The 23,951-nt window shown below is 45.2% G+C and overlaps 1 protein-coding gene across 1 annotated transcript in view; it reads left to right on the top strand.

Annotated features, from left to right (window-relative positions):
• rftn2 (raftlin family member 2) overlaps nucleotides 1-23,951 on the top strand; it is a 31,294-nt gene that overhangs the window by 2,613 nt on the left and 4,730 nt on the right. The window contains exons 2-8 of the mRNA XM_055230687.1: nucleotides 15,937-16,117; nucleotides 18,491-18,599; nucleotides 19,840-20,014; nucleotides 20,132-20,350; nucleotides 21,691-21,797; nucleotides 21,889-21,992; nucleotides 23,337-23,418. Coding sequence (XP_055086662.1) covers nucleotides 15,937-16,117; nucleotides 18,491-18,599; nucleotides 19,840-20,014; nucleotides 20,132-20,350; nucleotides 21,691-21,797; nucleotides 21,889-21,992; nucleotides 23,337-23,418 — 977 coding nt within the window. The remainder of the gene's footprint in view (nucleotides 1-15,936; nucleotides 16,118-18,490; nucleotides 18,600-19,839; nucleotides 20,015-20,131; nucleotides 20,351-21,690; nucleotides 21,798-21,888; nucleotides 21,993-23,336; nucleotides 23,419-23,951) is intronic.

The raw sequence follows: 23,951 nt of genomic DNA, 5'->3' as shown, positions 1-23,951 counted from the left end.
CCGTTTTGACTGTGACCTATTTGGAAGGAAATGGCGATTAGGTTTTGAATGGAAGCCTCGCACATAAACAGCAGGCCGCCGCTCTAATGAATCACGAGGAAGTGCGGCGCTCCAAAATGAGGGGAGGGGTCCGGTCCTGTAAAGTATGAAGCGGTCAGTATGTGTGATGGTGAACGGAGCCGGCGGTCACTTCAAAGGCAGCCCGAAAGCCCATAATGTGAGCGTGTTTTCTCGTGGCGACAGCTGTTATTTTAATGGTCCTTTATCGCACAAAACTGACTCTTGTAGCTGTAAATTGTGTTGTAATGCCGTTACCTCCTCAAAAACACAACTCCAGGTCTGTTCTAATGTTGTTTCCTCATCACAAACAGACCTGGAGATGGCGTAATCTGGGCCCTGAAGGTCGTTGGTTGTTTCACTGATGAACCACATGTTTTAAATTGAATCCAGTTTAGGCAGAGGGTCCGGTAGTTAAGGGTTGACTCATGCACTAAGTGAAGCCTTGGAGCTCTCATTGTGTGCATTCTTGTTTTTTCGTAATAGCATTTCAGTGTTGCAGGAGGCAAAAACACTGATTTCTTACTTCAATTTCCATAATTCTCACTCTTGCCTGATTAAAAACGTGCGAACAGGCCTGTCTCTGAATGTGTGAAGCTCCAAATCCAGTTGGCACATCACACAGAGCTGATGACGCCCCCCGTGGGTGTGTGTGCGCATGTGCAGCCTGGTCAGGTCTACGGAGACGGAACAGGCTAAACATCTAACAGAGGTAGGACGAAGGTAGGATGTAGGTAGGACGAAGGTACGGAGAAGGTAGGGTGTAGGGATGGCGAAGATAGGGTGTAGTTAGGGCGTAGTTAGGGTGAAAGTAGGGCGAAGATAGGGTGTAGTTAGGGTGAAAGTAGTGCGAAGGTAGAGTGTAGGTATGCTGAAGCTAGTGTATAGGTATGCTGAAGCTAGTGTGTAGGTATGCTGAAGCTAGTGTGTAGGTATGCTGAAGCTAGTGTGTAGGTAGGGCGAAGGTAGGGTGTAGGTAAGGTGTAGGTAGGATGAAGGTACGGTAAAGGTAGGGTGTAGGTATGCCGGAGCTAGTGTGTACGTAGGGTTTAGGTAGGGCGTAGTTAGGGTGAAGCTAGTGTGTAGGTGGGGCGAAGGTAGGGTGTAGGTAGAACGAAGGTACGGAGAAGGTAGGGTGTAGGTAGGATGTAGGGATGGCAAAGATGGGGTGTAGTTAGGGTGAAAGTAGGGCGAAGGTAGAATGTAGGTAAGGTGTAGGTAGGACGAAGGTACGGTAAAGGTAGGGCATAGGTAGGGTGTAGGTATGGCAAAGGTAGAGTGTAGGTATGCCGGAGCTAGTGTGTAGGTAGGGTTTAGGTAGGACGAAGGTACGGTAAAGGTAGGGTGTAGGTATGGCAAAGGTAGGGTGTAGGTATGGAGAAGTTATGGCGAAGGTAGCGTGAAGGAAGGGCTAACCAGCTAGCCACTGCGTTCCAAAGAGGAAGTGATCATGTGCGCGCTTCCGGCTCCATCGACTCAATTCACTTTACATTGAAAAGCTGTGTTCTCTCTCTCTGTACCTGCTGCTGTCAGACTCGTCATTTTGGTCTTAAATGTTCGTATTAACCCTCTACATGATCCTGAGGTTTTTATTTCGCTATTGTGTCTGTAAATCAAGATATGAACATTAATAACAGACAAATCAGGCGACTTCAGGTTTGATTGACAGCGTTGCTAAGCGCCCGCACCGCTGGTTTAGCAGGGAGGGAAGGGGGCGTTACCTTCAACTACAAAAAGTATCTGATATGAACCGATACCAGGACAGACTAAAAACGGCTTATATTTCCTTTTATCCCTGTGAAGTCGGACGCTCTCATCAGACTCTCCCTGTATAAACAAAGATTAATGAAAAATGAAATGAATTGTCTGAGCCTGCCTGCTAGCATAGCGTGGCTAAAGCTGCGTGTTTTGGCGAGCTCCCTACGGGACTGAATACACACGGTTTGTTCAGTACCTCCACAGCTCCAGGGCTCGTGTGTTTTTAAGCATTAATGAGCACATGTCCCAGCACGCCCCCCAAAACACCCGAGGGGGGCGCTCTACACCCTCCCCAAACACCCGAGGGGGGCGCTCTACACCCTCCCCAAACACCTGAGGGGGGCGCTCTACAGGGACATGTGCTAGGAATAACCATACTGTAATGATTTTAGGTTATGGTTTACAGTAAAAATGTATTTTGTAAAGTTTTTCCCAATCGGAGTACTGCATTCTGAATACTTAGAATATGTTTAAAGTCTTCCTGAAGATGTGAGACAGGCCTCCACTTTGACAATGTTTAAATCCACGGTTCTGTCCAGCTGTGCGTACGACTGGAAGGTTTTTATTCTGCACTCTTCTCTTTTAATGGTAATTTTATGATGATTATTTGTGATTATTTATGTTTTGATTTGTGTGATTTTAATGTCCTTCTTATTCTGTAAAGCACTTTGAATTACCTTGTGTATGAATTGTGCTATACAAATAAACTTGCCTTGCCTTAAATTGAGTAAAAACGCCAAATAGGATTAAAAACAGCTTCATGTTTGTTTCAGTGTTTGTTCTGCGTTTCCTGTGACTCGGTGGAGAAGTTAAAATCCCACCTGCCTCGCCAAAAGAGCTGGATTGTATGTTTTCTGACTGATTATATCCGTTTGATTTTAGAAAAGTAACTGTACTCTGAAAACCACCAGGTCCTTCCAGCCCTGGTGACGTGTTTTTTCTGACGCGTTTGTGTTTTAAATGCAGCTCAGTTCACACATGTTCTCACACTCTGCCTCTGTGAAGGTTTGTCACGTGAGGAAACGGCAGGTGGGGTTTTCTGGTGATTCAGAGACAGAGTCGGAGCCAGATATTTTCACTTAACCTGTTAATATCAAGCCTTACTAGCCTTTTCTTACAATCATTACTACTACTAATACTACAACTGCTACTTTTACTACTAATACTACTAGTGGTCCTTGTGTGTGTCCTTGTGTGTCGTGTGAACAGTGTGTGCTTGTGTCCTCCTTCCCTACTTTTCCCCTCTTCCTCTTCAGATGATTAAACATTTCTAGGACATGTCTCTCCTCTTCCTTCGTGTACTTCTCCTCCTCTTCCTCATTTGTGTCTCTCCTCCTCTTCCTCATGCCACTCTCCTCTTCGTCTTCACGTGTCCTGGTTTCCCTCCTCTCTTTCTGTCTGGACTCTGGTCCTGGAGCCGAGTTCAGAGCTCGTACTTGTCTCAGAGAGTGTGTGTGTATATAATATGTAGGGGTGTGTGTGTGTGTGTGTGTGTGTGTGTGTGTATGTATAATATGTATGTGTGTGTGTGTATAAGAGACACTGGAGGCTTTAAGAGACATTGATCGTTTAATTGCTTAAGGTTCATGTTGCAGCAGCTCTACAGAAGCATTACACTCACAGTATTGCAGTACTCACAGTATTCTAAATATATTTGTACTGAAGGACTTTTAACAAAACATAATCCATGAAAGAGAACATTTAGTCTCATTTCAGGCCTAGTGTTCTAAAATCTGTGGCTTAAATCTGACAGAAAGTAGTGGAAATTTGAATTTAAAATGGAAATAATTCAGATGGTCACACACGGCTCCGGGGGGTGGCTGAGATCCGTCCTGAGTATCTTCAATCTCTGGATGTTGTGGGGCTGTCTTGGCTCACACGTCTCTGCAACATGGCGTGTCGGACTTTAGATCCAGGAGGAGTGGTTTGGTTTGGTTTGTTTTTTTGTTTTTTTTTTTGTTTTGTTTTTTTTAATTTATTTTTTATTTAATTTTATTTAATTTTTTTTTTTTTAATTTTATTTAATTTTTAATTTTATTATTTTAATTTTTTTTTATTTCATTTTATATTTATTTTATATTTATATTTATTTTATATTTATATTTATTTTATATTTATTTATTTTATTTATTTATTTTAATTAGGACAGTGCATATTAATCAACATGTCAACAAACAGCATCAATGCAAATATGCTGGAATTAGCACAATAGCTACTTTACATCCGTTGTCCTAAAGCAGGTCAGAAACAGAAGATTTAGAGAAACACACAGATGAGACAAAAGTGCACATAGACATGACAACAAGTGAACCACAATAGACCATATTCTGAGTTTAAGATGCCCCAAGAAAAATAAAAAAATCTAGATGTGTGAGCATGTTTGACTATTTTTCAACCAGTGTTTCAGAGTCTTGTTCTTGAAGGTTGAAAAGGACGCACAGTTCCTGACATGGGCTGGTAATGTGTTCCATGACTGTGATCCTCTGACAGACGTCACCATTTGGCCAAATTTGGTCCTGCGTCTCTGTACGTCACAGTCTCCTCTGGTCAATGCTCTGGTATTAACTCGTTTTCATCCTGGTCGCGGAACGCCGGACCCATCAGGTGCTCGAGGGGAGTTTGCCCAACCAGTCCTCAAGGCATTTGACCGTGTTCCTCGTGGTGTCCTTTGGGGGGGGTGCTCCTGGAGTACGGGGTCCGGGGCTCTTTGCTAAGTGCTGTTCGGTCCCCGTATGACCGGAGCAGGAGCTGTGGTTGCATTGCTGACCTGGGAACACCTCGGGGTCCCACCAGAGGAGCTGGAGGACGTGTTTGGGGTAAGGGAAGTCTGGGAGTTCCCACTTAGACTGCTGCCCCCCGCAACCCGGCCTCTGGATAATCGGAAAAAAATGGATGGAATTCAGATGTTGAAATGGTTTAAAATAAAATGTTCCAATCCACTGACATTAAAAGTCGAAACTGATACTGACATTGATAGTTTAGATATATTATGTTATTATTGATTGGTGTAGATGCTCTGCTGATATTTTTGGGCTGATTTTGGGCCCATTGTGATTATTTAAATTCACTACAAACTCCCCCACAGCCTTTAACCGCAGACGTATCGGCCTGTAGGAGCCGTGTTGTCACCTTTGTGCAGTTAAAAAAAAGTTTTATGTGTAACTTTATGCACTTTAAACTAAATATCTGCCTGTGCTGGAGATTTAGATGTAGATATTTCGCTGTGTCTCTCGTCCACGGTGAACTTTAGAGACTTTCACACAGAATATGACAGAGCGGAGCGGTCGTTCGGCTCAGCGGTCCGTCAGTCTGTGGGTGAACGCGGGGTTAATCAGGTCAGAGTTCGTCAAAGCGCTGACACACACTGCGGCGACGTTTGCCCCTGATGCCCCGGTTTGAGCTCACGATCTTTCATATGTGTCATTGCTCTGAATATTCTGCCATGAATGAAATCTCAATAATCTCTGGTAATCTCAGAAACGGACGGGCTCTGATGGATTATATTAGATTATGTTTTTATTCATTTCAGAGAGTTTGTGTGTGTGTGTGTGTCGTACTAATAAATGACCATTATCTGGACTGACCACCTTCCGAGAGTAAATCCCTCATCCCTAATCTCATTCTTAAATCTCCTCTCTCCGGCGTATCTCCTCCTCAAACATTTTCGTGCCTTTTCCCCCCGACGTCATCGAGCTGTTTAACGATTCCCGAACCGTTTTGTCTCGGCTCCACATTGCCAGGTCACATTCGCACTTCTTACGTTCTCTCATTCACTTCCTGTCCCATAAAACTCTGCCCGTAAACCCGCTCTGCCCCTAAATCCTCCTGGTCCCGTGTTTTTCTCCCTGTGGCTGTGGTCACGTGCAGCCGGCGACTCCTCCGCAAACAGAACGGGCTCAACTTTAAACGTTAGGAGGAGGACATTTTAGTTTTGTTTTTTTTTTGTCCTGTTAAAGCCAAATAAAAACAGTTTTCAATAGACTTTTCCTGAACATACAAAAAACTTTTAATCACTTTCATTTCAGTTACGATTCTCCAGCTCCAGTTCAGATGAAAAACGACACAAATTTCCTTAAAAGACGACAAAAGTAACAACAGAACAACAACAAAAAAACCCAAACATTCTGAGACTTTCTGAACCAACTGTGACCAGTAACTCATCTTACTACATCAGTTAGCTGCATGTCCAACCAGGATATCGACGGAACTGATATTCAGAGTATCATAGCAACCAAAGAGCCAATCCAGAGCGAGGTTGTTGAAGGCAATGCCCCTTCACATCGCTGGTTTAGCAGGAAGCGGGAACTTGGCAACACGGTCAATCAAACCCGTTGAAGGCGCCGGATTTGTCTGTTATTAATGTTCATATCTTGATTTACAGACACAATAGTGAAATAAAAACCCCAGGATCATGTAGAGCGGGTTAATACGAACATTTAAGACCAAAATGACGAGTCTGACGGCAGCAGTTATAGAGAGAGGAGCCACAGTTTTTCAATGTAAAGTGAATTGGAGCCAGGAGGTGCGCACATGATCACTTCCTGTTTGTAACGCGGCAGCTAGCAGGTTAGCTCTGTGCATCCATAAAAATTGTCAAATGTCTTTGTCTAAAGTCTGAGCTCTGTAAACCTCTTCATTCATTCATAAAAAGACTTGGGCTGATCACTGACCGTTAGAAATGACTCGATCTTAAATGTGATTAATGGCACTGTTTCATATTAAAGCTCCTGTATCACACAAAACTGACTCTTGTAGCTTTAATCCATGCTCTAATGCTCTTCCCTCCTCAAAAACAGACCTGGAGTTCTGTTTTGTTTCACTCACACATGTTTGAGTCGCACTTTAACATTAGTCTGTACATCTCCAAAGCTCAAAACGCTCTGTTCCACCTTGTGATGTCATAAAGTGGTAGTTTTCACGTTAACAGCTCCTTTTACCTTTAGTTCAGTAGTAGATTGGCAATTCCAGATTAGCTGAAATGATCCAAATGATTCTAGAAATGAAGGTGTGTGGAGTTTAAAAACACTTCCTGTATATCACCACATGATGACATCACAAGGTGGAACAGAGTGTTTTCAGTTTGAGAGAAGAACTGAGTGTAAATATGCAGGGTTTTTGTGTGTTAAACGTGTGTGAATGAAACAAAAAAACACAACTCCAGGTCCGTTTGTGACGAGGAAACGACATTAGAGCATAGATCTGAGAGCAGAGAAACACGGACCCTTTAAGAAACTCCTGGTGCCACTTTCGTTAGCGATTCCTGGCCTGTCTCAACACCACCAGCCAAGTCCCACCTATCAACACTCTCCCTCTGCCCTACTCCCCCTGTGCCTTTTCTCTCATAGAGGCCCCTTCATGGGACGACTGGCAGCAGAATGGAGGAGGAAGGACGAGGAGGAGGAGGAGGTTGTGTTGGGGGGTGTGAAGGCTCCAAAACATGGGGAGTAGACTGAACAAAAGCCCTGGATAAACGTCTGACACCACAGTCCTCTGAGAGACACTGGCCGTTCTTTGCTTGGTCTTAAAAAATGTGCAGAGCTACAGTGGTCCCTCGTTTATCGCGGGGGTTACGTTCGAAAAATAACCCGAAATCCGCGAAGTATCAGCTTTATTTTTACAATTATTCTCTCTGTTTTTGTCTGTAAAACCCCTCACCACACACTTTATACACTTTTCTCACACGGGCGTTAACATTTTCTCACATTTCTCTCTCGTTTAAACTCTCTCAAAGTTCAAACCTTCGTCGGCGTCTTTGTCGGTGCAGAACGTTTCATCGACATTGTGGGTTTTGTCGGGGAGAAAACAAATTGCAAACGTACAGCACTTCAGAGTCACACTGAGATCCAACGTTTATGTAAATTTGTCCGAACACATTCTGTACTGGACAGGAGACACGGCACGGAGGAGACTGATGGACAATGATCTACAGTCCAACAGCCAATCAGGACGCACGACACAATGGTCTACAGTCCAACAGCCAATCAGGACGCAGGACACAATGGTCTACAGTCCAACAGCCAATCAGGACGCAGAACACAATGCACGCTCAAAAAAAAATACGCAAAACAGTGAGGCCGCGAACGGTGAACTGCGATATAGCGAGGGACCACTGTACTAAATTAATGTATTTAATCATTTACATGACACAGCCTCTATTCAAAGTTTTTTTAGGCCCGAGCCCCTACAGGGCGTAGGGCCTATGAAGCACTCATCGTTGCAGACTGTCTTCACGAAGTTGCGCGCGAAGCGCGCAACTTCGTGGCAGCACCGCGACCTTGCACAAACTCCTGTGTCCTAGCAACCCATGCCGTAGGCATGGGACATGCATATTTGTTCTTGCTAGCATGTCAGCGTCAACTCGATGTTGACGCTGACGCAGCGCGAAGCGCTCATGTCACCAAACACACTCCTGGCATCGAGCCCTATCCAAGCCCCCATGCCGCAGGCATGGGCCATACTTGTTACTGCTAAAATGAATGGAAGTCAATGGGAGGTCAATGGCGGACCCCAACGCCATGGCGAATGACGAGCGCGTTAGCGCTCGTCATTCGCCATTGACCCCACGGTGACGTGGGGAAAGTCGAGAGCTTTCAAAAAACGTATAATTTGTCATTCTAATGTTATCGGATATATTGTTTTTGCTAAAAATATTATTATTTTTATTTTTATTTTTATTTCTTCCTGTTCTGCTCTTTGAGCAGTAATTTGACCTTTGACCCATTTTCAAAAACTCACCAAATTTTGCCCAAAATTCAGGTCTGCCGAAAAATTTATTTTTTTATGTGGTGCATCATTGGGCATAAAAAAATGGCGCGACAGCGCCCCCTGCAAAAGTCAAAATACATTGCGTCAATGGGAGACGTCGCAACGTCAAATTTGGCGTAGAGCCACGAAATTTGGTACACGCATTCTTCAAATGATGCCAAACAAAAAAGATTATTATGGCCACGACCCCTGACATACCGGAAGTCGGCCATCTTGGATTGAAAATTCCAAAATGCCGAGTCAGCGTTTTCGCTGACCTCGCATTTTCGTCAACTCCTCTGAAGGCGCTTCATCTGCAAGGCTGAAATTCACTGTACATCATCTAGACAAGTGGGGCATCAAAAGTTATCCAATTCATGATGATCCCTATTACGGTTTCCGTGCGGCGAAGCCGCAAAATTCCATCGGAATTTTTGCAATTTTCAAAAGTCAAAATTTGCTCCCGTTTGCGCATGCAAAGTCCGATTTGGCTCAAATTCGAATCAGTTGTAAAACTTTCCGGCATAAAGCTACTCATTGTGACAAAAAATATTTTGGCGCGATAGCGCCCCCTACAGAACATTTAATAAATTTGTATGGAAGGCCAAAAATTTAGTTTTCCCAAATGTTACCAAATTTGACACAAAATTCCATTGGGTCATCCCAATCAATAAAGTCAATCACACCCATGTGTTTTTTTGCACCGTGTTGCCATGGCGATGCGCCAAACTGCCAATGTTATCCTAATGGGAAACCTCCCAATTTTTCCCATTCATGGGAAAAATATTAGTTTCATGGAATAATGTGAAATTTGGCACCATGATTCCTCATGTCATCCTGATCAAAAAAGTCAATCAGACCCAAGTCATATTTTTCACTGGGTTGCCATGGCGATGCGCGAAAGCGCCCATGTTATCCTAATGGGAAAATTTCCAAATTTTCGTACATTTCAAAGTCTTATAACGACTTATTACCGTCAACGACGGACATAAAATTTTGCACAGTGATTCTTCAGGTCGTCCCCGACAAAAAAGTCCAGGGGGCCAAGTTTGTATTTTGCACGGTGTTGCCATGGCGATGCCTGGAAAACCCATGTTTTTGCATTTTGTGCATCAGCACTTCCAATGTGTTTTGACTTGTTTGGTGCCAAACGGAGTCCAAAGCCGCAATAAAAAAGGGACAAGTGGCGCGTTAGCGCCACCCACAGGGAGTGCCGGGTCGGCCGAGTGCGAAGCACGGCCCGCGAGGGCCGTTCGATGCCGCTTGCGGCTTTAATTTTTATTTATTTTTACTACTTTCTACATTTTATACACACACGGAAGACATCAGATATATGGAGTAACATGTATCGAATTATATTTAGTAGTTTTTAAACTTTTTTGGACAAAGCAAAGGAATATTTGAATATAAAACATAATGTGTGCGCTCTATGGGTCCTCTCCTTATACTCCACCCAGACTCTGGAACAGCGCCCTCTGCCTGTCAGATCCTCTCAGTTTAAGACCAGACTGAAAACCTGTATCTTCTCCCTGGTATTTAACACTAGACCCGCCTCTTCTCCCTGGTATTTAACACTAGACCCGCCTCTTCTCCCTGGTATTTAACACTAGCCCCGCCTCTTTCCCCTGGTATTTAACACTAGCCCCGCCTCTTTCCCCTGGTATTTAACACTAGACCCGCCTCTTTTCCCTGGTATTTAACACTAGCCCCGCCTCTTCTCCCTGGTATTTAACACTAGACCCGCCTCTTCTCCCTGGTATTTAACACTAGACCCGCCTCTTCTCCCTGGTATTTAACACTAGACCCGCCTCTTCTCCCTGGTATTTAACACTAGACCCGCCTCTTCTCCCTGGTATTTAACACTAGCACCGCCTCTTCTCCCTGGTATTTAACACTAGCCCCGCCTCTTCTCCCTGGTATTTAACACTAGCCCCGCCTCTTCTCCCTGGTATTTAACACTAGCCCCGCCTCTTCTCCCTGGTATTTAACACTAGCCCCGCCTCTTCTCCCTGGTATTTAACACTAGCCCCGCCTCTTCTCCCTGGTATTTAACACTAGACCCGCCTCTTCTCCCTGGTATTTAACACTAGCCCCGCCTCTTCTCCCTGGTATTTAACACTCCACAGGATATACAGGTGTTTTATTGTGTTTATATTTGTTTTGTGTTGATTTTGTTTCAGCTGGAGTTGTTTTAAATGCGCTATAGAGATAAAGGTGAATTGAATAGAGCATAAAGTTGAAAACTGCACCATAGACTCCCATGTAAGTCCCCCCCGAGTGCGAGGCGTGCGTTCCATTCCCACAGGAATTCCATAAACCGAAGCCGTTTGCCCTGTTCTGACTTCACACGTTCCACTGAGGATTTTGTAGTTTTTTTAGCCTCGTAACGGATCCGTCCAGACAGCTTCAGTCATGTCCGCTGTGACCTCTGACCTCTGCGACGGCGTGTATGTGTGTGCGTGAGAGAGAGGGGGGGCGGAGGTAGAGCTGGTGAGGAATTCATTCTTTCATTCCGTGTCTCGTTCACACGTTACCTCATCGTCGCCCCCTGGCCCCTCCCCCGTTTACCCTCCGTGTTACACAGTCTAAACGTTTAAGAGTTTTAAACGTGTGTGTGGACACAGCGACGGTCAGGGATTTACAGAGAGCGAAACAACACAGGGGTCAGACACACAACTTACACACAACTTACACACACTGAGCACTAAATACAAAGAAGAAGTCACCGGTAGCAGTGGTAGGTGGTGGTAGACGTAGTAGCAGTAACAACAGTAGCAGGAGTAGGAGTAGGAGTAAGAGTAGCAGGAGCAGTAGAAGTACTAGCAGCAGCAGGAGTAGGAGTAGCAGGAGAAGGAGTAGTAGTAGGACCAGAAGCAGTAGTAGTAGTAGTAGTAGTAGTAGCAGGAGTAGGAGTGGGAGTAGCAGGAGTAGAAGTGGGAGGAGTAGGAGTAGCAGGAGTAGTAGTAGTAATAATAGAAGGAGTAGTAGTAGCAGGAGCAGGAGTAGTAGTAGTGGCAGGAGTAGTAGTAGCAGGAGCAGGAGCAGGAGTAGTAGTAGTGGCAGGAGTAGTAGTAGCAGGAGCAGGAGTAGTAGTAGTAGTAGTAGTAATAGCAGGAGTAGTAGTAGCAGGAGTAGCAGTAGTAGCAGTAGTAGTAGCAGTAGTAGTAGTAGTAGTAGTCTAAAGGGACTTCTGAATAGAGTTATAAAAGTATTTTTAGACCCTCAGAGGAGGTTGATAGTAGAGGAGGAAAGTGGAGCAGTGGGGCGTCGGGCCGAGTGTTTCAAGACCAAGATTTAACTGGAGCCTGAGACACTTTTAGGTTAAAGACAAATGAGGAATGTGTTTTATACGACCAGACAGAAGTTTAGACACAACAACTCGTTCAGGGTTTTTTATTTTCACACAGAGACACCAAATATATGAATGGATTTTGTAGTAAAGAAAACGGTGAAATGGCTCTACACATTTAACTAAATATTAACAATAATCTGTAGTATAGAACAAAATGACTTTATTTGTAGTATTTCCACTTTCTTCAGTATAATTGACCTTGTTTCATAATTAAATTGCTACTGAATATTTTTTTGACAAAGGAAACGGGGAAACTTTGAGGATTTGAATAAAAAATGTATTTTAACTGGTGTTATCTCTTCTGCTTTTGTCTTTTAAGCATAAGAGCTGTCAAAAGTATCAAAAATCGGATACTAAAACAATATCGAAACTAGATACTCATTGTTCGCAGGTATCGATACTAAAAAAGCCCCATTGACAGAAATGAACCTTTCCTGAGTCTGTTTTATAATGAAGTGGATCTGCATCTGAACAAGTATAAGACACACAGACAAGTATATGAACATGGACCAAACCAGGTCTGAACCAGGTCTGAACCAGGTCTGAACCAGGTCTGAACCAGGTCTGAACCAGGTCTGAACCAGGTCTGAACCAGGACTGAACCAGGACTGAACCAGGACTGAACCAGGACTGAACCAGGTCTGAACCAGGACTGAACCAGGACTGAACCAGGACTGAACCAGGACTGAACCAGGACTGAACCAGGTCTAAACCATGGCCAAACAAGGACTAAAGAAGGACCGAACCAGGGCCAAACGAGGACTAAATGAGGACTAAATGAGGACTAAATGAGGACTAAATGAGGACTAAATGAGGACTAAACGAGGACTAAACGAGGACTAAATGAGGACTAAACGAGGACTAAACGAGGACTAAACGAGGACTAAACGAGGACTAAACGAGGACTAAACGAGGACTAAACGAGGACTAAACGAGGACTAAACGAGGACTAAACGAGGACTAAACGGGGACTAAACGAGGACTAAACGGGGACTGAACCGGGACTAAAGAAGGACCGAACCAGGGCCAAACGAGGACCAAACGAGGACCAAACAGGGACTAAACCAGGACCATGGACCATTATGGAACCTACTGGACACTGAGGGATTACACAGATATAAGGTAAATATTGTACTTTATGTTCTATTCCTAATTCCCTTTTTATGACGGGTAGAAGCATAGACTGTATATATAAATAATCCATAGCTAACCTGATCACGAGTGCACTTCCGACTCCAATTCACCGTGTCTCCTCTCTCTGTACCTGCTGCTGTCAGACTCGTCATTTTGGTCTTAAATGTTCGTATTAACCCTCTCTACATGATCCTGGGGTTTTTATTTCACTATTGTGTCTGTAAATCAAGATATGAACATTAATAACAGACAAATCAGGCGCCTTCTTTCCCTCGATGAGCTTCATTTGGAGCTGAACACTGCGGGTGACGTCACACTCGCTCAGTCACAGATATAATTTGAGTTTGTGTTATATATTTGCTGACTTGAGACCCACAGACCACAGCAGGCCTCCACTCCTACATCTCCACATCACAAAAACATCTGGAGTCTAAAAATACGCTGCCTTCAACTTTACACCAAAAGCAGAAACTCTTAGCGCTTATTTCGTTTTTAAAATACCTGGATTCCTACTCGGGCTTTGAGCGTGTTGCCAGATCAGGTCCGTTAAAAACCAGGAGACAAGAAATTAAGTTAAGCCTGAAATACCCAAGTAAAATTTTGATACTAATGAAAACCGTGACACTCAAAACCAATTTCTTTCTCGTTTTTAGATAACAGAATGTGTTTTTCAACCTATAATAATATATTTTTTTATGTTACCATGTCGTTCACAACTATTTAGCAAAGAGAAAATTATAAACAAGAAAAAAACTGGAACTTTCCCAATTTTAGGCTGTGTCCGAATGTCTCCCCCAGCTCCTGACCCCTGACCCCCCTCGTCTACTCCACAGCCCTGCACTGTGTATCAAACTCTGTAGAGACTCAGACTCACTACACTCAGGTCATGTGACTCAGGTCATGTGACTCAGATCATGGCTGAAAAAAGTCTAAAGTTTAATCCCTAATAAAAGTTGATTTGTCCATCCATCCATTTTCTTCCTCTTATCCGGGGCCGGGTCACGGGGGCATACGTCTAAGCAGGGACTCCCAGACTTCCCTCACCCCAGACATGTCCTCCAGCTCCTCCGATGGGACCCCCAAGTTGATTTGTGTCTTACGTAAAGCTCAGATGGACTAATAACAATCTCACAGGTTTATATCAAACTGGATCTCACATGAACAGACTGGAGTTTTCATGTTTTAATCTGAGACGTGGAAATGATCACAGCTCGAGCTAAAGCGGCTAATGCTAGCGCCTTTACGCCACAACTGAGTGTTTTATTCATAATCAGGATCAACAGTGATAAACCTGCGATTCTATCTGCTTCATCCGGTTGTGTTGCGTCCAGTTAAAGACCTGTTTCTGTCCACTGATGTTCTCACGACTCTCCCAGTGCATTGTGGGCTGTATTGACCGCTCTAGTGACCACTGATGCCCACTACTTTTCAAGGAGCATAGTGGTGAATTTTGAGTGCACTATTTTCTCACCAACCGGACATTTGGACACCACTAAAAACAGCGTGACCCCCTAAACAGTGCCCCCTGCAGGTGATAGTTTTAGTCTTAATGTGTGGGCATCATTACATAATCCACTAATCCCACAGTGTGACTCTATAAGGCAACGCTTTGACGCCATAATGGTGTTTTTCCAGTTAAATCGCAGTGACTCGCTCTCCGTCACTGTGCTGCGTTCTTTCTGTGGCAGAGCTGATGTGTTTGGGGCCTGGGGAGAGGGAGGCCATTTTACACAGGAGGGGGAAAAAAAACACTCAGATTATGATGTGTAAAAACTCTTTGGTCTTTATGAGCTTCATGAGCAGCAGTAATGGAACGAAGTAAAAGTAAACTACAAAAATATACAGATAAAACCAGGCAGAAAAAAAAACAATCGCTTCGGTTGTTTCTGTTGAACAAAATGCATCTCAAATCTTTATCAAAATCACCACTTTTGAAGCTTTATAAGAGTCTCTCCTCCTCCTCCCTCTGTCCTCTCTCCCCTCCTCCTCCTCTCTCCTGTCTCTTTCCTCCTTCTGTCCTCCCTCTCACCCCTCCTGTATCCCTCTCCTCCCTGTCTCTTTCCTCCTTCTCCCCTTTCCTCCCTCTCTCTGTCCCCTCTCTCTCTACCCTCTCTCTCCTCCCTCTTTCTCTCCTGTCTCTCTCCTCCCTCTCTCTCCTGTCTCTCTCCTCCTTCTCTCTCTCCTCCCCCTCTCCTCCCGTCTCTCCTCCCATCTCTCTCCTCCCCGTCTCTCTCCTCCCATCTCTCTCCCCCCGTCTCTCTCCTCCCATCTCTCTCCTCTCTCTCTCCTCCCATCTCTCTCCTCTCTCTCTCCTCCCGTCTCTCTCCTCTCTCTCCTCCCGTCTCTCTCCTCCCTCTCTCCTCCCATCTCTCTCCTCCCCGTCTCTCTCCTCCCTCTCTCCTCCTGTCTCTCTCCTCCCATCTCTCTCTCTTCCCATCTCCCTCCTCTCTCTCCTCCTCTCTCTCCTCCTCCCTCTCTCCCTCCTCTCTCCTGTGTGAAATACTTTTTTTACTCTTTAAGTCCATTTTTAAACAGATACTTCATGCTGTTTTCATTTCTGTATCTTTACTTTTACTAAAATGGAGTCCTTCTTCCCCCCCCCCCCCCCCCGTTGACCGCACACGTCTGAGGCCTCTGACCGTTTCCTTTACTCACTTTCCTTCTGTGTTTTTTACAGTCTTGTTTGTCGACTGGTGTCATCCTGAGCTGTTTTTTTCTGTTTTTTTTTCTGTCCAGCTGCTCCGTTTTTTATCAGCTAAACCCTAAAGCTAAATCTACAATCTGAAAACTACCACGTGTCAATATCTAAATCCATTTCTTCACAAATATTTTCTTCCTTTGTGTAAAACTATAACTCATATTTACCGCAGATTTTGTCCTGTTTGTTCCAGGTAGTCGTCCCACTGTCCAGTATGTGTCGTCCCTGTCGGAGCTGCCCCAGGCGCTGCAGCCGTACTACACCCAGGGCTACGTCCTCACCGCGCTCCACCCCATCATCCTGTCTGTGGGCCGGACACGCTCTCTGCCCTTCAGCCTGCTGTATCGAGCTGTCCTGGCCCGTCCACGACCGAGGTACATATCAAAGCTAGAGCAATTATAGCGGCTAACTTGGAGCAGAGTTGCACATTTAGAATTCTGACCGCGAGTATCATAGCAACCAAAGAGCCAATCAAAACCTGGTTGACCACAAAATGCCTGATTTGTCTGTTATTAATGTTCATACCTTGATTTACAGACAAAATAGAGAAATAAAAACCCCAGGATCATGTAGAGCGGGTTAATACGAACATTTTAAGACCAAAATGACGAGTCTGATGGCAGCAGGTACAGAGAGAAAGGACACAGCTTTTCAATAGAAAGTGAATTGTGATGTCATAAAGTGGTAGTTTTCAAGTGAACAGCTCCTTTTACCTTTAGGTCAGTACAGATTTGGCAATTCCAGATTAGCTGAAATGATCCAAATGATTCTAGAAATGAAGGTGTGTGGAGTTTAAAAACACAGCGGAGCACTTCCTGTATCACCACATGATGACATCACGAGGTGGAACAGAGTGTTTTCAGTTTGAGAGAAGAACTAAAGCCTAAATATGCAGGTTTGTATGTTAAACATGTGTGAATGAAACAAAAAAAAACACAACTCCAGGTCTGTTTGTGACGAGGAAACGACATTAAAACAGATCAGAGAATAGAGTCGTATGGGCCTTTTTTTCTTGTAACTTTTATATCCAGTTGATTTGACTCTTTCAACAGTTTTTCAAATATTCCACGTTAAACCGAAGCTTCGTGACTCGGCCGCCTCCGCGCTCGCCCTCCCACTGCGCGGGCTCATTTACTATGATACCGTCTAGTAAATGAATAAATGATACAGACGGAGAGCTGCATATTTAATGATATAAAACAAGGCAGGAGGTCAGACCGGTGTGGCAGGAGGAGACTCGGGCGCTTCCTATTGGACGAGGACACATGGCAACAAGCGTTTATCCCTCAGCCAATCGGGTTTAACTGTGGCACATCTCTACGGCATAATGGGTACTGTGTATATATTTTTAAAATCCTGATTTGGGGAACATTAAAGGGCTCATTTTACGCCGTTTTCTGATCTTTTCTATTGTTTCCTCGTCACAAACAGACCTGGAGTTGTGTTTTGTTTTGTTTTTTGTTTCATTCACATGTTTAACACACAAACCCTGCATATTTAGGCTTTAGTTCTTCTCTCAAACTGAAAACAATCTGTTCCACCTCGTGATGTCATCGTGTGGTGATACAGGAAGTGCTCCGCTGTGTTTTTAAACTCCACACACCTTCATTTCTAGAATCATTTGGATCATTTCAGCTAATCTGGAATTGCCGATCTACTACTGAACTAAAGTTAAAAGGAGCTGCTAACTTGAAAACTACCACTTTATGACATCACAAGGTGGAACAGAGCGTTTTGAGCTTTGTGTGAATTAAACAAAACACAAGTCCAGGTCTGTTTTTGAGGAGGGAACAGCGTTAGAACATGGATTAAAGCTACAAGAGTACATTTTTCATGATTATAGGACCTTTTAACACAAAAATTAGCTGCTGAATTGTAACTGATACCATAGAATATTTTAATAAATTCTTTTTCCAGACCAAGGTTTAGTTTGTTTTCACCCTTGACAGTTTGGACTGCTCACTAGCACCTCACAGTGGTCACGTGATGTTGTTGTGACTGGTTTTGGCGCTGTGTTCCTACCGGTGGACGCAGGAAATACGGAAACGTGCCCACGGGACCATAAACCGGGACGAGGGGGCCTTTGTCACTCTCACACACCTGGGATACTGTCCTGAAAAGGTCGGACCGCGGATGGCGCTGTCGTCCTGCCTCAACATGTAGGAAGACGGCGCGAAAACCTGTTTAAATCAGCGGACCAGTAATGTCACAGCTACAACATGTGACCACTGTGAGGCGCTAGTGAGCAGTCAGAAATTGTCAGGGATGAAAACAAACTAAAACTTGGTCTGGAAAAATAATCTATTGAAATAAATGAACAGAAGATTGAACGAGTGACCACTGAAAATGGCCGTTGTGTTTGTTGAGGTGTTGTCATAATAGATCAGACAAATCACGGTTTACTTGTCGTGTGTAATGGCTCAGACAGTTTGTTGTGGTCATCTCCTGCTGGGTTAATTAATAATTCAGGGGCTTGTGTCTGCGGTTAAACGACAATAACAACTGAACTATGAACAGCTGGAGCGGGAAAAATGGTGTTTATCCTTCAGACTGTGTAAAGAAGTGACGGAGTGAGTGTTGACATCAGCTCCAAATGAAGCTCGTCGACGGAAAGAAGGCGCCTGATTTGTCTGTTATTAATGTTCATATCTTGAAGGTGGAAAAGAGATGTGTAAAAATGTAAAATCTTGTCCGTTTTTCCTGAGTTTAAGTTGGAGGGATGTTGCGTTTTTGTTGTTGTTTTGCAGTAAACAGACCGCCGCCATGTGCCACAGTGTCCCCGTGCTGAGGGTGGAGGAGTGGCCTTTGCCCGGAGACTCACTGACCGGAGACACGGTCCGAGCGCTCATCGACCGGGTCAGTGCTCACAACAATAACTAAAAAAACATATTCATCTATATTACCTTTGAATCGTCCAAGCAAAAAGTCCACAGTTGTTGGTCGATTTAAGCTGGAGATTGGGCCACAAACTTCTTTTTAAAGCTTCAAGTTCTCGTCAAGCTCGTGTGTGACCTAGAGCAGATAACAACATTTAGAAATATGAGTCAATTCAAGTTTATTTCTATAGCACATTTAAAACGACTTCATCCGACCAAAGAGCTTCACAGAAAAGTCAACACAAAACAAATATAACACGAGGAATAAGAACGAAACAATCAAACACCTGTATGTCCTGTCCAGTGTTAAATACCAGGGAGGAGAGGTGGGTTTTCGGTCTAGTCTTATACTGTGTTAAAGACTGAGAGGATCTGACAGCCAGAGGGCGCTGTTCCAGAGGCTGACAGGCCGATCCTCTCAAGTAAACGTAGATGATAAACGATAATACTGAAAAGAAACACTAAAGCAAAAATGATCCACAAAAATGTTTTCTAAATGTAGAATATTGTTAAAAATCATGAGCTGCAATAAGTAAACAGCAGAGTGAAAGAGGAGAGGGAGGAGAGAGGGAGGAGAGAGGGAGGAAGGAGGGAGGAGAGAGGGAGGAAGGAGGGAGGAGAGAGACGGGAGGAGAGAGGAGAGAGACGGGAGGAGAGAGACGGGAGGACAGGGACAGGAGGGAGGTGAGAGACAGGAGGGAGGTGAGAGACAGGAGGGAGGATAGAGACAGGAGGGAGGATAGAGACAGGAGGGAGGATAGAGACAGGAGGGAGGATAGAGACAGGAGGGAGGATAGAGACAGGAGGGAGGATAGAGACAGGAGGGAGGACAGAGACAGGAGGGAGGACAGGAGGGAGGACAGGAGGGAGGACAGGAGGGAGGACAGGAGGGAGGACAGGAGGGAGGACAGGAGGGAGGACAGGAGGGAGGACAGGAGAGAGGACAGGAGGGAGGACAGGAGGGAGGACAGGAGAGAGGACAGAGACTCTTAAGTACTGAGTTTGTGTTTATAATGAAGTTTGACCTACAGCTCAAATCTGAATATATCACACAAAAATAACCAACATTTTCCCACTAGGGCAAAGAAAAAGTATCATATTAAATATATTGATCCCCAAAAAATAAAGTTCCAAGTGTCTTGTATGAAACAATGGATGTTTATAGAGTTTATAATGACAGGCCTCATGAGGAGCTGACACTGATCATTTTGTTCCTGCAGGTGAACAGCAGCGCTCGTGGGGGCGTTCGATTCGTCGGCTCCGTCCTGCAGCAGGTGGGCGGGGTCAGTAATGGTCGGGTCCACAGTCCAAAAAGAGGCTGCCGCTCCCCCCCGCACACCCCCCCTCACACGCCACCTGCAGACCGAGAGCTGGACGAGCACACCTATAGTCCAGGTAGCACTGATTTTACTACTACTACTCATACTTTGCACTGACGTCACGCTGGGGAGGTGCTACATGTATGTCTATGGTGGAATGTTCACATAATTCTTTGTTCTTGTTGTGTTGAAGACCTGCGGTTGCTGGTGTTCTTCCACTCCTGGGCTCCGGGGTGCGCTCCACTGGACTCTGTGGGGTGTCAGTATCATCAGGGCGCTCTGTCCATGCGGGTCTCTAGAAAGGGTCAGGTGGTCAGCGCTCTGGAAGCTGATTGGCTAGAGCTGACGGCGGCGTACTACCGCAAAGGCTGGTCACTGGTGGATTCTTTCGTCTACTGGGACACGCCTAAAGGTGAGTTTGAGCTCAGACTCGGGACAGACTGGCTCCTTTAAACAAACCGGTTCTTACCCTAAACGGACCGGCTCTTACCCTAAACGGACCGGCTCTTACCCTAAACGGACCGGCTCTTACCCTAAACGGACCGGCTCCTCCTCTAAACGGACCGGCTCCTCCTCTAAACGGACCGGCTCCCCCTATAAACAGATCAGGTCCTCCTCTAAACAGACCGGCTCCCCCTCTAAACAAATTGGCTCCTCCTCTAAACGGTCCGGCTCCCCCTCTAAACAAATTGGCTCCTCCTCTAAACGGACCGGCTCCCCCTCTAAACAAATTGGCTCCTCCTCTAAACGGTCCGGCTCCTCCTCTAAACGGAAATGGACCGACTCCTTCCCCAAACGGACCGGCTGCTCCCCTAAACGATCTAAACGAACCGGCTCCTCCTCTAAATGGACCGGCTCCTCCTCTAAATGGACCGGCTCTTCTAAATGAACTGGCTCTTCTAAACAGACCTCCTTTGTTTGTGATGAGGAAACAACATAACAGAGATCAGAGAATAGAGTCATATGAGGTAAATCTAACACTGAGTCGGGGAAAAACCCGATTTCGTCTGCGTGGGACGGAAAAAACCCAACGAAAACTGTCTATAAATCGATTCTAAAATACAAAACTGCCCCCAACTCTGGCCTCCGTATCTATATTTGGAGACGTCTTTCTGACCCTGGGAGCTTCACTTCCTGTTCCCCCGGAGGAAGAGGCCGAAATCTGTAAACATCAGAACGTCTGGAATTAGGAAAAATAAACAGGGAATATCACAGCAGCCCCACAGTCTGCTCCACCTGTTTACACCACACACACACAGACACACGCGCGCACACACACACACACAGACACACACACCCCCACATACATACACACACGCGCGCACTCATACATACACACACGCGCGCACACACACCCACACGCACACACGCACACCCCTACATACATACACACACACACATATACACTCCCACACACATACATATACATACACACACACACATATATACATACACACACACATACATATACATACACACCCCCATATATACATATACATACACACACACATACATATACATACACACACACACACATATATACATACACACACGCACACCCCTACATACATACACACTCGCACGCACACCCCTACGCACATACACGCACACACATATATACATACACACACACATACATATACACGCACACACACACCCCTACATACGCACACACACACCCCCATACACACACACATATACACACACCTCCACACGCGCACACACACACTCACCCCCTCTGGTGTGTTGTAGGAGAGCCCGTGCCCAGGTCTCTGGAGGGGCTGTTTGTGTATGAAGAGCGGAGCACAGCGCCCCCTGCCAACGACACTATAGTGGTGGAGCAGTGGACAGTTATTGAGGTCAGTTTAGATGATGTAATAGTCAAAGTTTTGGTTTTAATAACATATTTTTGACTGTTTTCGTCTGGATTATTGTGTTGTTTTTCGACAGGGTTCAAACGTAAAGACAGACTACGGCCCGCTCCTCCACACGCTGGCGGAGTTCGGTTGGCTGCTCACGTGCGTCCTGCCCACGCCCATCATCAGACACGACAGGTACGACAGTCATCTGAGCTGAAGGGTGGAGGTTTGAATGTTGTTCCTGACATAAATGTGAATGGAGGAGTGGTTTGATCCGCAGGTTGGAGGTGTGATTCCAGCTCACACACATGAATGGTGTTTTTGTGTCTTTGGGGAAGACACTTAAAGCACCTCACCCCCAGTGTCTGTTTGTGTGAATGAGTGAGTGGAGGAGAGGAAGAGGAGAGGAGGAGAGGGAAAGGTGAGAGGAGGGAGAGAGGAGGGAGAAAGGTGAGAGGGAGAAGGAGTAGGTGAAAGAGAGAGAGGAGGGGAGGGGAGGAGAAGAGAGAAAGAAGGAGGAGAGAGAAGGAGGAGAGAGAAAGAAAGGTGGAGGAAAGAAAGAAGGAGGAGAGAGAAGGAGGAGAGAGAAAGAAAGGTGGGAGGGAGAAATAGGAGGGAGAGGAGGGGGAGTAGGTGAGAGGGAGAGAAGAGGAGAGAGAAAAAGATAAGAGGGAGAAAGAGGAGGAGTAGGGGAAAGAGAGGAGGAGAGGGGAGGGGAGGAGAAGAGAGGAGGAGAGAGAAAGAAGGATGAGAGGGAGAAAGAGGAGGGGGAGTAGGTGAGAGGGAGAGAGGAGGAGAGAGAAAGAAAGATGAGAGGGAAAAAGGAAGAGAGATGAGGAGGGAGCGAGGAGGAGGGAGGAGAGAAAGGTGAGGGAGAAAGAGGAGGTAGAGGAGGAGGAGAAGGTGAGAGATAGAAAGAGGGAGAGAGGGAGCGGAGAAGAACATCACTGGTTGAGAGGTCAAATTCACTGACCCACAGGTTGGCAGTGTGATTCCAGCCCACACAGATGAACGCTGTTGTTGTTTCTTTGGGCAAAACACGTCACCCCCCTCACCCCCAGTGTCTGTGTGCACTGGTGTGTGAGTGTGTGTGTGAGTGTGTGTGTGTGTGTGTGGGTGTGTGTGTGGGTGTCTTAAAGTGGAAAAGTGCTGTATAAAAACGTGACCATTTACCGTTTAAAGTTGCTGACAGTTTAAAGATTCAGAATAATAAAATTAAATAATTAATAAAAATAAATAATATCCATGTTTTAATTCTAATTTTAATATTCTGAGTAAGTTCCATATTTAAACCGCTGTTGTATTTCTGCACTTTAAAAACAACAGTGATCTAGAAAAGAACAACAGGAGAGGTTTGTTCTATAAATCTAAGAATCGTCATTACATCATCAGAAGTCCTACGATCGATTGTCGACCCTTTTATCTCGATAAATCATGTTTTTGTTTATTGTTCCATCCTTTTTTTTTCTTAATGCAGAAGAAAACCACATTTTTCTATCCGTACATTTCACTGATTCTGTGTCTTGTCTGAAACTGAAGTGACGGGAACCTGGCGACGAAGCAGGTCGTGTTTCTACAGCGACCGGTGAGAAATCAGACTGTGACGCACGACAAGAACAAGGTAAGAACAACGAGAGAACGCACGAGAAAGAGGAAGGAGAGAAGAGTGTGAGCGGAGTGTGTGCAACGACATGGAGAGAGGAGGAGGAAGAGGAGGGGAAGAGAAGAAGAGGAAAGAGAAATAGGAGAGGAAGAGGAAAGAGAAAGAGGAGTGGAAGAGGAAGAAGAGAAGAGTGTGACCGGAGTTTGTGCAAAAACATAGAGAGAGGAAGAGTAAAGAAGAGGAAAGAGAAAGGAGAGAAAGAGGAAGAAGAGAAGAGTGTGACTGGATTGTGTGCAACGACATGGAGAGAGGAGGAGGAAGAGGAGGGGAAGAGGAGAGGAAGAAGAGGAAAGAGAAAGAGAAAGAGGAGAGGAAGAGGAAAGAGAAAAGAGGAGAGGAAGAGGAAAGAGAAAGGAGAGGAAGAAGAGAAGAGTGTGACTGGAGTGTGTGCAACGACATGGAGAGAGGAGGAGGAAGAGGAGGGGAAGGAGAGGAAGAGGAGGGGAAGAGGAGAGGACGAAGAGGAAAGAGAAAGGAGAGGAAGAGGAGAG

The sequence above is a fragment of the Periophthalmus magnuspinnatus genome, chromosome 21, assembly GCF_009829125.3.
Source record: "Periophthalmus magnuspinnatus isolate fPerMag1 chromosome 21, fPerMag1.2.pri, whole genome shotgun sequence".
NCBI lineage: Eukaryota > Metazoa > Chordata > Actinopteri > Gobiiformes > Gobiidae > Periophthalmus > Periophthalmus magnuspinnatus.
This window is presented reverse-complemented; position numbering and strand designations above follow the sequence as displayed.